At 36.7% G+C, this 15,283-nt stretch overlaps 1 protein-coding gene across 3 annotated transcripts in view; it reads right to left on the reverse strand.

Annotated features, from left to right (window-relative positions):
- parg (poly(ADP-ribose) glycohydrolase) overlaps positions 1–15,283 on the reverse strand; it is a 64,198-nt gene that overhangs the window by 13,250 nt on the left and 35,665 nt on the right. For all 3 annotated transcript variants that reach the window (XM_018095271.2, XM_031904831.1, NM_001127042.1), the window contains exons 9-12: positions 12,554–12,633; positions 12,397–12,457; positions 6,177–6,252; positions 3,776–3,923 (exon numbers count right to left, since the gene is read on the reverse strand). In XM_018095271.2, coding sequence (XP_017950760.2) covers positions 3,776–3,923; positions 6,177–6,252; positions 12,397–12,457; positions 12,554–12,633 — 365 coding nt within the window. The remainder of the gene's footprint in view (positions 1–3,775; positions 3,924–6,176; positions 6,253–12,396; positions 12,458–12,553; positions 12,634–15,283) is intronic.

The raw sequence follows: 15,283 nt of genomic DNA on the forward strand, positions 1-15,283 counted from the left end.
GATGTTCTATTTTATATACTGAACTTTCTGTATCAGCCTAATGCTATAAGTAATCTATACAACTGAAATGATTCAGGCCCTTAAAGCGGTGAACAGGGGTTACCATTTTAGTTTTTTGCAGGAATGTTAGTGACAAGCACATGCTCAGTGTGGCACGGGCAGCTGTGAGATGTTTAGTTTTGTTAGTTTAGTTTTGCTAATCATCAAGAGGAAAATCAGGTTTACTCATCAGAGAAACTGATGCTACAGGGCTGAATACAGGTATCAGACCTATTATCCAAAATCCTTGGGACCTGGTTTTCCAGATAAGGGATCCTTTTGTAAATAGGATCTTCATACCTAAAAAGTCTATTAAAAAAAATAATTTAAACATAAATTAAACCCAATAGTGTTCTTTTGCACCCAATAACCCAATTAATTATATCTTAGTTGGGATCAAATACAAGCTACTGTTTTATCATTACACAGAAAAAAGAAATCATTTCAAAACTAGAATTGTTTGCTTATAATGTGAGATAGTCTTCCTATAATTCTGAACTTTCTGGATAATAGGTTTTCCGGATAACAGATCCATAACTGTATTAAATTCTTATGCAGACTGTACTGGGTTCTAAGCCTCTATGTAATGAGAATTTGAATGTAGTTACTAATTAGCCTTGTACTGTGACATTTACATACTATATACAGTATATACTGTATATTGCGAGTCAGTCCCTAAACTCAGGTAAATGACAGCAGCCCAGAGCATGTGCTGGGAATCAGCAGAAAACAAGATTGGGAGCTACTGGGGGCATCTTTGGAGGCACAGATCACTGCTTTTAAAGGGCTGTGGTCACCTTGGTCTGGCACAGAATCTAAAAAACATAATATGCAGGAGTTCTGACTCACTAGGCTAAGCTTAAGCTCTCCTTTAACAGTTCCTATTTGTAGCCTTTCTGGCAGACTAAGTTGTAGAAAATGCCTTATATGTTACTAATGAGGGGCAGAAACAAAGTCATGTGGTTACTGGCCAAAAATGCAAGTTAACCCTATGTCTCATGATACCCAGGGTGTATTCTGCCAGTCACTAGCTATAATGGAATGTCTGACACCATTTTTCACAGCTGTTTTTTTGGGCCAAAGAAACAGTCACATTTATATTTCTGAATTACAGAAACTGATACAGATGGATTTGGGTGCTACCATCCGTGAAGAATAAGCCCCATCAGTCGATGCAATTTTTGATTAGTACACCCTCTTCCACCTCTTTTGTCTCACAATTGTAATACCATATTTTCTTCTAAACTTTCACTCTTACCTTTGAGCCCCTATTCCACTCATCACAGAAAGACCCACTTCCTGCTGCTTCATTTTTTACGCAGGTGAGCATGGGCAGTAGAGTAAGAAACTTTTATACACTGCTGCACATGCATCTGCCTGGGGTAATCGAAGAAAGAGGAAGCTGAAGAAGAGGAGTTTTCTGCTAACAGGAGCACTAACATGTAATTATCATAACTCAGCAGGGATCAAGTAGAAGGGACTGCTTTATTATTTAGAGAGAGCGAGTAAATAATTTAAAAAAAATTAGATTTATTAAATACGGTCTATGGGAAATGGCCTTTCTGTAATTTGGAACTTTCTGGTACACTGTATCAGGTTTCCGGATAAGAGATTAGATCCTTATATCCTGAGATATAAGGGATTTAAGACCAAACCACTTAGCATTGTTATTTGTTCTGTAATGCAGACAATATTTGCCAAGGTTAAATCAAAAACAAAACACAAAGAATTCTGTAGCACTGCCTTCTGCAATAACCATTATGAAACTGAAGCTGAGCAGGTACAGAAAAATCTACAGCAAATTTAATTTGTTGGCAATTTCTTTTGCGCTTGTGCAAATTAAAGCTGGGCAGTTACATTCATTAGATTCAAGTCACGAATACCACTCTTGTAAGGCAGATAATTTATTGGTGTATGGTATAAGGGAAAGACAGTCCAGAGTAGGTAAATGGAAGGCAGCCAGGTCTCTAACAAAGATGATGAAATGGCCATTTCCATTAATGGAACAGAACATGATACCAACTTAATTCATTAGTAGGCACTAAGACAAAGTCGTTTTGTAAAGGTGAAGCTAAAAAAAAAAAAAAATCTACCTGCTGATGAGAATTTTGGTTATGTACACGTTTTCTATAATGGTGTGTGATACTAAGTAGGGGTCCAGATTACATCTGTATTTACACCATGGTTTTACCTCCTGAATGCAATGCACCATGCGTTTCTACATGGCTAATATCATGTTGTATATATGCTGACATACAGATGGTGAATAAACTGCTAATCCGTTTCATAGCTGCCATGCAGCTATTTTCTTTTATTTAATTATAATTTCTGGCAGAACCCTCTAACCTTGTTGGCCTGAGATCAATGTACTCTTACAGCTATAAGTTAATTACAAACCTCCAATCAACTTTGCTGTTAGCCATTTAAAGGAGAAGGAAAGTCATTTTAGCATTTTACTTCCAATAGATTCACCACATTAGAGCCACCTAGAACACTATATTTATTCTGCAGAAAACTTTAGCATACCTGAGTAAAGAGCCCTAGAAGCTTTTTCTGATTGCAGCTGTCATTTTAGCTTGGTGTTCATAGCTTCCTGTTTGCAGTCTAGCCCTTATAGCTCAGATCATACATTCCTAAGGGTGGGGGGAGTGAGTTTTATGAATTGTTATGGGAGGGGGGAGCAGGAGAGAGGAGAAAGATGAGAGCTGGGCAGACTCTGGCCCCAGGAATGAAGCGTTTTTCTGAGGGAGGAAGTCAGATACCCTAAGAACATGTTTACAAAAAAGGAAACCAGAAATCCTGTGTTTCTTTTGATAGAGGACTCAGAGTGCAGCATTACTTTAAGTGCTTATGGTTGTATTTACATAGACCTTTCTGATAAAGCTTACTTAGTTTTTACCTCAGTACATCCCCCTCCTATGCCTGGCCTAAATGTGAAATATTCAAAATGTCTACAAAAAAGTCTAATTTCTTCCTATCTTACTCAGGCACCATTTCTGATTATCAAGATTTCTATTGTGAGCAATTTCTATAAACACAGTAGCAAAGAAAAATAAAGCCAATGTTCTTAAGGCTTCTTACATTAGGGCAGGATATCTAATAACAAAGTTTGCTATAACACCTATCAATTTTAATTTACAGATCCAATTTTAGAAATGTACACATGTGTATGAGGGTGTAAGAGAGTGTGATTTTTAAAGGTATTGTGTTTCCCATGTAATTATACATGCCTTGAACTCATTATGATATGTAGTTTTTCCTTCAGAATGAGAGTTTACTTTCTTATTAGATTAAAATGGATTTGGGTTATGAAAAATAAATTATGGGTAAATTTTTTTTTAAGTATAAGTCCAAGATATGCATACAAAACATCTAAAAAATAAATAAGTATGCTGCTAGTGAGTAAATTTTACATATGCTTTAAGTGGCCCATATAACATCACAAAATATACTGTAGTGTGGGGTGGGGCATACTTTTATTACAATATTTTAAGTCTGTCCAAAAAACAGTAAGTAAAAAACAGTAAGTAAGACAGAGTAAGAAATTAAAATATACACACCAAATTCTGCACTTATTTCTTAGAGCTAAACTACAATACAGTGACATGCAGATTCTATTGAAGTATATGACAGATTATATGAAAGACTAAAGTGGCAAGATTGGGCCCCTCTCCACCAGCTGAACAATTCCAGTGGAGATAACATACTGTAATACATCTTAGTCACCTTGACTTACCTGTTATAATCAGGCATTCATTGGAATCCAATACTTCTGTGAAAAGACGTGATACTATCAATTCAGGGTTTATAAGGAATCGAATTTCTTCTTGAACAAGGCCTCCACCAGTGACACCACCCCCGACAAAGCGGTTGGCAAAATCCACCTGATGAAAAAAATATTTTATTGTAAAATGCTTACAAAGATAAAATTATTTTATTATACACATAACGGGTGTTTCTATAACAGCTGGGGAGGGGAGCTCTGCTTACATGGAGGAACATGTAATAATGCAGTAGAACATATCAGAAGATGGCTTTCCATCCGTTACTGAATAACTACTTTCAGGCAAAGCATGCAGACAGTTCTTGTTTATCAATAGCTAGGGGAGTTGTGCCATTGGATAATGACAAGAAAGCATGTCCCTTCATGTGAGCTGGCGTCACAGGGCGAAAACTGTATTCAAAGCTAGTCAGTTGTTTTGTGACAGTGGAAGGGTTGCTAGTTATAACAGTACATCAGAATGCAGCCCTCTACCTGTGATTAAGTCTCAATTTTGGCTGAAGAGAATTGTTGCTGGTAGCAGGCAGGTCACACCATAATATACAAGACCTATTGCTTTAACTGAGACTGTTCTGCACAGTACATCATGTGCAAATAAAAGTGCTAAGAATAAGATCAAAGAGCTGATATGGTACATTGCATCTCCACTAAACACCATGATCAAGAACGGAGTCTGATAGGGCCAGAAGCAGACAAGACAAGGGACCCTCATTTTGATATGAGGACATTTTTAAAAGGTAACAAACGATTTAAATCACATTTTCTGAGTAACTGTACATTTAAAATAACAGGGAATATAATACTAGGAGATGAGGCTGAAAATACTAAGCCTGCCCCATTGTCCTGGAGTCCAGGGCAGTTTACACAGCCCTGCCTTAAATATACTGGGGGTGATGCAAGGTTCTTATTGGGATGATACATATAAATTAATTTGGTACTTAGACACTCTTGAGTGAGGGGGTCGGACTGTGCTATCAGGAACCTGGTATAAAACCCAGTGGACCTAGGTTTTAATGGGCCCTGCCGACCCAAGGCCACATCCATGCCCCGACTGCCTTCTTTCCCCTGATCACAGCCGCAAAGATAGGGAGGAGAAAGGAGGTAAAGGGAATGCAGCAAGGGGGGGTTAGGGATGGACAGCCTTTAGGTCAAAGCCTTGGAAACCCCAGCCCAACTCTGCCTCATGAGGAGCCACAGGATTAAAAAAAAAAAAAAAAAACCTTCATTAATGAATACTGACATTAACTCAATGAGAATTTTGAAATCTAAGCAGACATAAGGGTGGATTAATCAAAAGGCAGAAAATTCCTTGGTAAAACTCTTCCGACACTGTAATAATTTTCTGTGCTAGAACAGAAAAGAATTGTCTGAATCCATTTTATTGACACTACCACACAATAGATCAGAATGACATTCGACGGCTCAAAGAAGTAAAACACATTCTGAGAATTGACACAGGTATTGGATTTGACAAATGTTTCTGATAGTCAAAAAAGTTTTAAGATATAATTCAGGATTTGCCAATTTGGTAATTAAAAAAGAAAAATCATCCCCTTAGACTTAATTAAATATAATCAACTTACATGTAGCATGCTATGCCTATATATAGCATCTACAGCAAACAAAAGACATAATAAAGCTACTAAAAACAATAAAAGATTACTTTTGTATAGTGTGCCAGTAAGGCCCTTCCAGTTCTAGACTCAAACAAAAGATCCATATTGTGAAACTGGAAAGTGTAGATAAGAAAAAAAGATGGGATGGACTTTTTAAAAATATTAAGCATTCAGCGCAATATTCTTTCAAGCTCATTTATAAGCTGTGAAGGAATAATCTAAATGGAAGAAAAAATCTAATGGAAGGCCTTTTTTTTTTTAATTTTAACTTCGTGCTGGGGGTAGAAGCAAATTTAAAAAGATGCTGTTAATTACTGAATAACTGTTTTCTGTTACAAAGTTAGTCAAAAATAGAATGTATGAATATATTCCCCAGGATAATTATCCAGCGAAAGGCAAAAAACCCCTATAGTTGTACATTAAAAAGTTCAGTTTTTTACAAGTTCCCTTGATAAATGAAACATTTTTTTTATTACTAACTAAGTCAATTGACTCCCATCTATAGTACGTATTTGTGTAACTTACTGATCAAAGAATGGAATCTAAATATCACATTGGAGTCAATCTGGAGTCTACTTTGTTCGGGACATTTTTTAACTCCTCTAGATCAGCGCTGTCCAACTTATTAAATGTAGTGGGTCAATTATTTCTTGAAGTTCTGTATCTGATCTCATAACACTCCTTTTAAAATATCAATAATAAGATACAGTGATAGCAGGTACCCATTCCATACAACTAACCTGAAGCATGCCATGTCCATTTCCCTCAATAGTACCTTCACAAGTAATATGCATCCTTGTTAACTTTTTACTAGACCTGCAAATGAAACACAAAGTAAATGATGGGAGAGGCAATATGAGAAGTATTTACAGGCTCTACCTCATTCAGATACAGTCAGTATTATGTATGAAAATAACATCAAAATTTGTGGCGGGGGTTACAGTTACAGGTGCAATAAATAGAAGGGAGATAAAAGAAGGAGGAAAAGGCAGAACAGGGCTCAGAAATCTACAGTTATATATATTTATTATATTTGTTAAAAAGCAGTGGTCCATTGTAAGACTACCACTGACTATCAAGGACAGGATCAATTAGTTGTAAAATGTTGCACCCTAATTTGTATCCCCCATACTTAACCAATTATTCCCAACTATGTTTACCAAAAGGTAAATTATGATTTCATATCATTCATATGGTCAAAAAAAGTGTTGTGGAAATGTTGATGGCTTCCTATGACAACTGTTCACACACATACACGTGTGAAATATACCACAACTACTATTATTTTAACACAATATTTTCCTATTGAACTGTGACACTAAGGGAGACTGTGGCTAAAACAGAGGATTTATGGTACTGTGAGAATCAGAAAAATGGTGTTAAACTATAACTTACAGAACTATGCTAATATTATATATATATATATATATATATATATATATATATATATGACAACTGTTCACACACATACACGTGTGAAATATACCACAACTACTATTATTTTAACACAATATTTTCCTATTGAACTGTGACACTAAGGGAGACTGTGGCTAAAACAGAGGATTTATGGTACTGTGAGAATCAGAAAAATGGTGTTAAACTATAACTTACAGAACTATGCTAATATTATATATATATATATATATATATATATATATATATACACCAAAAGAAGGATACCGCACTCGCAGGACTTACTTGAAAAAAGTTGATTTATTGTTCACAACATAGCACTGACGTTTCGGCTGTTTCAAAGTGAGAAAGGCTTGAGAAAGGCTGTGGAAACAGCCGAAACGTCAGTGCTATGTAGTGAACAATAAATCAACTTTTTTCAAGTAAGTCCTGCGAGTGCGGTATCCTTCTTTTGGCATACTTTCTGAATTTGTAATACTGCACCCAGGCCTCCAGTGATCTTTATACGTGAGTGGCGGCTTCTAAAAAGAATATATATATATATATATATATATATATATATATATATATATATATATATATATATATATATATATATATATATATATAAAATGCTGATGCACACCAGGAAAATTTTATCAAAAAATTTTCCTGGTGTGCATCAGCATTTTTTACATATTTACATTGTTTATCTGATTTTCACCCAGGTTGTTATCCCTATAAGTGTGTGCCTCAGCCTTTTTCTATATATATATATATATATATATATATATATATATATATATATATATATATATATATATATATATATATATATATATATATATATATACAGGTCCTTCTCAAAAAATTAGCATATTGTGTTAAAGTTCATTATTTTCTGTAATGTACTGATAAACATTAGACCTTCATATATTTTAGATTCATCACACACAATTGAAGTAGTTCAAGCCTTTTAGTGTTTTAATATTGATGACTTTGGCATACAGCTCATGAAAACCCAAAACTCCTATCTCAAAAAATTAGCATATTTCATCCGACCAATAAAAGAAAAGTGTTTTTAAAACAAAAAAAGTCAACCTTCAAATAATTATGTTCAGTTATGCACTCAATACTTGGTCGGGAATCCTTTTGCAGAAATGACTGCTTCAATGTGGCGTGGCATGGAGACAATCAGCCTGTGGCACTGCTCAGGTGTTATGGAGGCCCAGGATGCTTCGATAGCGGCCTTAAGCTCATCCAAAGTGTTGGGTCTTGCGTCTCTCAACTTCCTCTTCACAATATCCCACAGATTCTCTATGGGGTTCAGGTCAGGAGAGTTGGCAGGCCAATTGAGCACAGTAATACCATGGTCAGTAAACCATTTACCAGTGGTTTTGGCACTGTGAGCAGGTGCCAGGTCGTGCTGAAAAATGAAATCTTCATCTCCATAAAGCTTTTCAGCAGATGGAAGCATGAAGTGCTCCAAAATCTCCTGATAGCTAGCTGCATTGACCCTGCCCTTGATAAAACACAGTGGACCAACACCAGCAGCTGACATGGCACCCCAGACCATCACTGACTGTGGGTACTTGACACTGGACTTCAGGCATTTTGGCATTTCCCTCTCCCCAGACTCTGGCACCTTGATTTCCGAATGACATGCAAAAGTTGCTTTCATCTGAAAAAAGTACTTTGGACCACTGAGCAACAGTCCAGTGCTGCTTCTCTGTAGCCCAGGTCAGGCGCTTCTGCCGCTGTTTCTGGTTCAAAAGTGGCTTGACCTGGGGAATGCGGCACCTGTAGCCCATTTCCTGCACACGCCTGTACACGGTGGCTCTGGATGTTTCTACTCCAGACTCAGTCCACTGGTTCCACAGGTCCCCCAAGGTCTGGAATCGGTCCTTCTCCAAAATCTTCCTCAGGGTCCGGTCACCTCTTCTCGTTGTGCAGCGTTTTCTGCCACAATTTTTCCTTCCCACAGACTTCCCACTGAGGTGCCTTGATACAGCACTCTGGGAACAGCCTATTCGTTCAGAAATTTCTTTCTGTGTCTTACCCTCTTGCTTGAGGGTGTCAATGATGGCCTTCTGGACAGCAGTCAGGTCAGCAGTCTTACCCATGATTGCAGTTTTGAGTAATGAACCAGGCTGGGAGTTTTTAAAAGCCTCAGGAATCTTTTGCAGGTGTTTAGAGTTAATTGGTTGATTCAGATGATTAGGTTAATAGCTCGTTTTGAGAACCTTTTCATGATATGCAAATTTTTTGAGATAGGAGTTTTGGGTTTTCATGAGCTGTATGCCAAAATCATCAATATTAAAACACTAAAAGGCTTGAACTACTTCAGTTGTGTGTGATGAATCTAAAATATATGAAAGTCTAATGTTTATCAGTACATTACAGAAAATAATGAACTTTAACACAATATGCTAATTTTTTGAGAAGGACCTGTATATATATATATATATATATATACAAAATATACTGACAGACAGGCACTCTCGACAAACAGAGATCAAAGATGCCTGGGTGCAGTACAAAAACGGAGTAAAGTAACAGAAACTAACTGGCACCGCACTCACAGGACTTATGAAAATACAAAGAGGTTTATTCAGAGTTGTGTCTAACGTTTCGGCTACCACTGCAGCCTTTCTCAAAGACAATGTGAACAAAGTGAATACACACTAATAAACACAATTTGGCGCGAAAATGGTGACGTCATAGTGTGGGAGAATACACAATATACATTACAAAGTGAAATAAGTGAACAATCTAAACAAAACTGCAGTAACAACGAATAACAGTAAAAAGCAAATCAAGTAGAAAGGAAGCGAATAGATAAGAGAAGAAAAAAAGGAAAAAAAGTCACTCGGTGCACATTAAGGTTGAACTGTAACTCACCCCCAACTGGAGTTCATCTACTTGCAAGTAGTAAAATCGCAAGTGGCACATGTCAAACCGGGTCACAGGATGAGGGCTTGGATACTGATAAGAATAAGCTGGTGTAGTGCTTAACGATCGGGCTGAGCAGGCTGATCGCCAGAGTATATCGTTTGCACAACAGCAGCATTTATAATAAAGACAGTGTAACGGATGGGTCCTGGAGGTGTATACTTACTAGTGAAAGGTGAGGTAAGCGGTATACAGTTGGGAATGTATGTCCGGTTGTCATAACTACCTGGAAACTACCGATCAGAGTGGGCGGAGCTACCGATCAGAGTGGGCGGGGCTACCAATCAGAGTGGGCGGGGCTATGCAGTGGTGCAGACTTGTCAAGGAAGTTCTCATATACAGCTAGGTTTCATGCTAGGGGATTCTTGGCACATGTCATGTAGCATAATATTTAATATTTAAGCAAGGTAGTTTAGTACTATTAGCAAAATCCACCACTGGCCATACGATTGTGGCCAGTGGTGGATTTTGCTAATAGTACTAAACTACCTTGCTTAAATATTAAATATTATGCTACATGACATGTGCCAAGAATCCCCTAGCATGAAACCTAGCTGTATATGAGAACTTCCTTGACAAGTCTGCACCACTGCATAGCCCCGCTCACTCTGATCGGTAGCCCCGCCCACTCTGATCGGTAGTTTCCAGGTAGTTATGACAACCGGACATACATTCCCAACTGTATACCGCTTACCTCACCTTTCACTAGTAAGTATACACCTCCAGGACCCATCCGTTACACTGTCTTTATTATAAATGCTGCTGTTGTGCAAACGATATACTCTGGCGATCGGCCTGCTCAGCCCGATCGTTAAGCACTACACCAGCTTATTCTTATCAGTATCCAAGCCCTCATCCTGTGACCCGGTTTGACATGTGCCACTTGCGATTTTACTACTTGCAAGTAGATGAACTCCAGTTGGGGGTGAGTTACAGTTCAACCTTAATGTGCACCGAGTGACTTTTTTTCCTTTTTTTCTTCTCTTATCTATTCGCTTCCTTTCTACTTGATTTGCTTTTTACTGTTATTCGTTGTTACTGCAGTTTTGTTTAGATTGTTCACTTATTTCACTTTGTAATGTATATTGTGTATTCTCCCACACTATGACGTCACCATTTTCGCGCCAAATTGTGTTTATTAGTGTGTATTCACTTTGTTCACATTGTCTTTGAGAAAGGCTGCAGTGGTAGCCGAAACGTTAGACACAACTCTGAATAAACCTCTTTGTATTTTCATAAGTCCTGTGAGTGCGGTGCCAGTTAGTTTCTATTATATATATATATATATATATATATATATATATATATATATATATATATATATAAAATAATCATCTGTGGCCAGCACACCCTTCAGCCCTTCAGTGTTTCATCGAAAATTTTTTATTTGAAATATATTGTTAAAACCAACATTTTGGTCCTTATTAGGACCTTTCTCAAGGATAAAAAAACAATAGTTTTTAACAATATATTTAAAATAAAAAATTTTTGATGAAACATTGAAGGGTGTGCTGGCCACAGATGATTATTTTCTATACAGACATAATTTTGGCTAGCACCCCGCAGAATATTGAGCCTTGGAGTGCGGACACCATTTGGATTGATATATATATATATATATATATATATATATTCTATATTATATAGTTACTGACTCTGGTATCCAGCAGGAGCATAAACAAAACAAAACCATTGCCCCACTTGGGCTCTAACTAATACATAGGGTGCTTCCCTCTCTATTACCGGTCCCCTACTGGGATTACCAGCTAAACTAAAAAACAGTACCTTTTGAGAGACCTTCTGTTTGGGAGAAAAATGCTCCAAGCTGCTTTAGGCAGGCACAGACCCTCACACAGTGGGACTCCCTTGGGGAATTAACCCACTCAGCACTGCTATACATGAGGGAGTAGGAGATGAACCTAGGGGAAATATATCTCCCTTCCACCTGTTTTCCTGTTACCGGTTCACAAGGGTGCAAGAGCCATATAAACTAAAATATTGCAGGAGTAATGCCAGCACACAGGGTTTTATACAAATGTATATAAAATGATATTTATTGAGAGAAAAAAGGAGCAAAATAAACATAGCAAACCTCAACGTTTCAGTCCCCACTGGGACTTTCGTCAGGAGGCAAACACTGAAGCACCTTGATCTTCGATGCTTCAGTTTTTGCCTCCTGACGAAAGTCATGCAATTTGTTTCCAGACCATTAAAAATGTTATTACTAGGTTTCTAGTCTATAAGGCAAAGCTAAAACATTGAGAAATTATTAAAAGTGCAGTAATGGAGGCCTGGTGACGAAATGCAACTCACAATTGTGATCTAGTAATAATCAAAGTATAATCAAATCAAAGCATTACCTGCACTCTAATGTTCGTTATTTACAGCTCTAACAAGAATGTTAGCAAAGTTTTTATCCATTAGTAGAAAGGTTATACTGTACCAGGTGCTCTTTAACTACTTGAACTTACTGTTTACGCATTTAAATTTAACACCAAAATAATTATGTCATATAATTAGAAGTTGTAGGCGGTGTACTGAGAAAAAAAAACATAGATGAGGAAATATAGTCACTCTTACCATTAGACAAATGACTTAGTACAGATTTAATCTTACCTTTCCCAATCCGGAAAACAATCAAGATGTTGCCTCATAAATGTTACCAAGCCTGTAGGCTCTGCAAAAATAATGCATGGGCAAGATTTACAATCCGAGATTAAAAAATACACAATTTAAGAGTAAAACTTAAGTGAAACTAAAATGAAGTACATACTCTTTTCTGTTACCCTTCGAAAATAACAAAAGAGTGTCTTCAGCTTCTCTGCTTTCATTGGACTTTTCCCTTCAAATAACCTACAGTTTAGAAGCCAAATGTTATAGTTACTACACAAAGTACATGTATACATTAAGAATACGAATGGAAGGTGTCATTGCTACATTGCAAACAATTAGGTAATTAGGTAAACTTTTTTCAGGGGTTAGAAAAAAATATTGTATTCATGTACACATGCTGGGAAGATCTGAGTAACTGCCCACTGGTTTTTGCTTTGGCCTTTAAAAGCATGGTACTGTAATGGTGCAAAGAGCTCCAAGGCCCTGAAGATTGTCAGTGATGAAGAAATTATTGTTTTTTAAATCCACAAAGAGAAAGCTAAGTAATAATTCCTTAGGCAGATGAGCCGCCTATCTTGAGGCAAATAGAAATATAAATTTCTATAAGACTTTGGGGGAGTTCTTTATCCAATACTGTCAATCAACTGCAGGCAGATTACAAAGGGATAAGGGACACTCAGTCCTTACTATACTTACTCTATCAAGTAATTGCTTTTCACTGCAACAGACTATGGTATTGGGAGTCCTCTACCCAGCAACTGCCTTGCAATTCATTAGTATAAGCTTAAAAAACAGGGCTAAAAGTTCTGAATTACAGGAAAGCCATCGCTCATAGACATAACGTACCTTGTACGTGATCCCAACTAAGCTATACACAATCCAATCTTATTGGGTTTAATATTAAGTTATTTTTAGTAGACTTATGGTATGGAGATGCAAGAACTTTATTTCTTGGTTATTTATTTAAAACATGAAAGAAGCCACTTAAAACTTGCTTCTTTTTTTTTTTTTTTTTTTTTTTTAGCAGAAAAGGGCCAGAAATTTGAAACACACATGCTAAGTTAGCTGGCAGATGATGCTGGGAGTTGTAGTTAAACAATAACTTTGGGGCATCCACTTGCACATTTCCAAAAAACTACAATTTGACTTTTGTATAACTAATAAATAAATGTTGTAGAAACAGTTACTTGCACTACTATTTGTGCAATAACACTGTTGTCTTTTTTCACATGTATGCAAGCTAATTAATACCAGAATATGTGGCCATTTCTTAAAGGGACTGTAACACCAAAAAATGAAAGTGTATAAAAGTAATTACTATATAATGTAATGCTGCCCTGCACTGGTACAACTGGTGTGTTTTCCTTAGAAAGACTACTATAATTTATATAATAAAGCTTCTGTGTAGCCAGGGGGCAGCCATTTACAGGAGAAAAGGCACAGGTTACTTAGCAGATAACAGATAAAACCCCATTATATTCTACAAAGCTTATCTGTTATCTGCTATGTGCCTGTGCCTTTTCTCCTTTTTCCCAGCTTCAATGGCTGCCCCCGTGTTGACATAGCAGCTCATTTATATAAACTATAGTAGCGTTTCTGTTGCAAACTTACCAGTTTTACCAGCGCAGGGCAACTGTACATTATATTTTAATTACTTTAAAACACTTTCATTTTTTGGTGTTACTGTTCCTTTAAGAATACATGGGCTGGCTATAGCACAGTAAATGCTACAGACTAACCAGGTGGGCTGGATGAGACTCAGCTGACTAATCAAGAGGCTTGGAAGCTATTTGTACATTAAAAGCAATGATGTACATTTATGGTGTCTAGAAGAAAACAGAGTCCATTGAGAGTGAACGCACAAAAATGGTTTAATTTTAGGTTAACAGGACTGCACTTAGCATCTCAGCCCCAAGCAAGAAAATGACCATTCATTACATCTTTCTATTGCTAACAATAGTAAAAGCTCTAGAGAAATGTTACATTTGCCCCAGGTAAAAAGGTTAATAAAAAATGCAACCAGTAGGACACATTTTGCTTGACAGTTTTTGCAAAGGCTCGTTCCTGTTTACAATAGGTGCGAACAATCAAATGTAGCCATAAATGCTGTTAGTGCTATATGGATAAAAAGTGTAAATTTCAGAAAAATTGCTTTGTAAAACAAACAATACATAACTAATCCTACATGAAATTTCACTTTCCCTTCTTTTTTAATAAAATGTGTTTTGCAGCACAATCATAAAATATAGTAATTTGGCTTAGGTTCAAAGCAGTAGCACATTAAAATGGCACACACAAACTTTATAGGGGACATACAGCAAAAAATTTAAATTAATGTTAACATTTAGTTTCCCCATCATAAGTTTTTTTTTTTTTTTCAATATACAGGTATGGGACCTGTTATCCAGAAAGTTCCAAATTACAGACAGGCCCTCTCCCATAGACTCTATTTTAAGGAAATATTTCACATTTAAAAAAAAAAAAAATCCCTTTTCTCTGTAATAATAAATAGTACCTTGTACTTGATCCCAACTACGATTTAATTAATCCTTATTGGTGAGAAAACAAAAACAATCCTATTGGGTTTATTTAATGTTTAAATGATTTTTAGCAGACTTAAGGTCTGGAAATCCAAATTACGGAAAGATCCCTTATCTGGAAGACACCAGGTCCTGAGCATTGTCCCATACCAGTGATCCAGAAAGCTTAGAGTCAATGGGAAAAGGCCGTCCCATAATTCAATTTTAAACAATTTAATATGTACTTGCTGGAGGCAAAACAATTGTATTGCTTTTATGTAATGTTTAAATAATTTTTAGCAGACTTAAAGTATGGAGATCCAAATTACCGAAAGATACCTTATCCACCCACAGGTCCCTAGCATTCTGGA

This window comes from Xenopus tropicalis, chromosome 7 (genome assembly GCF_000004195.4).
Source record: "Xenopus tropicalis strain Nigerian chromosome 7, UCB_Xtro_10.0, whole genome shotgun sequence".
NCBI classification, from domain to species: Eukaryota; Metazoa; Chordata; class Amphibia; order Anura; family Pipidae; genus Xenopus; species Xenopus tropicalis.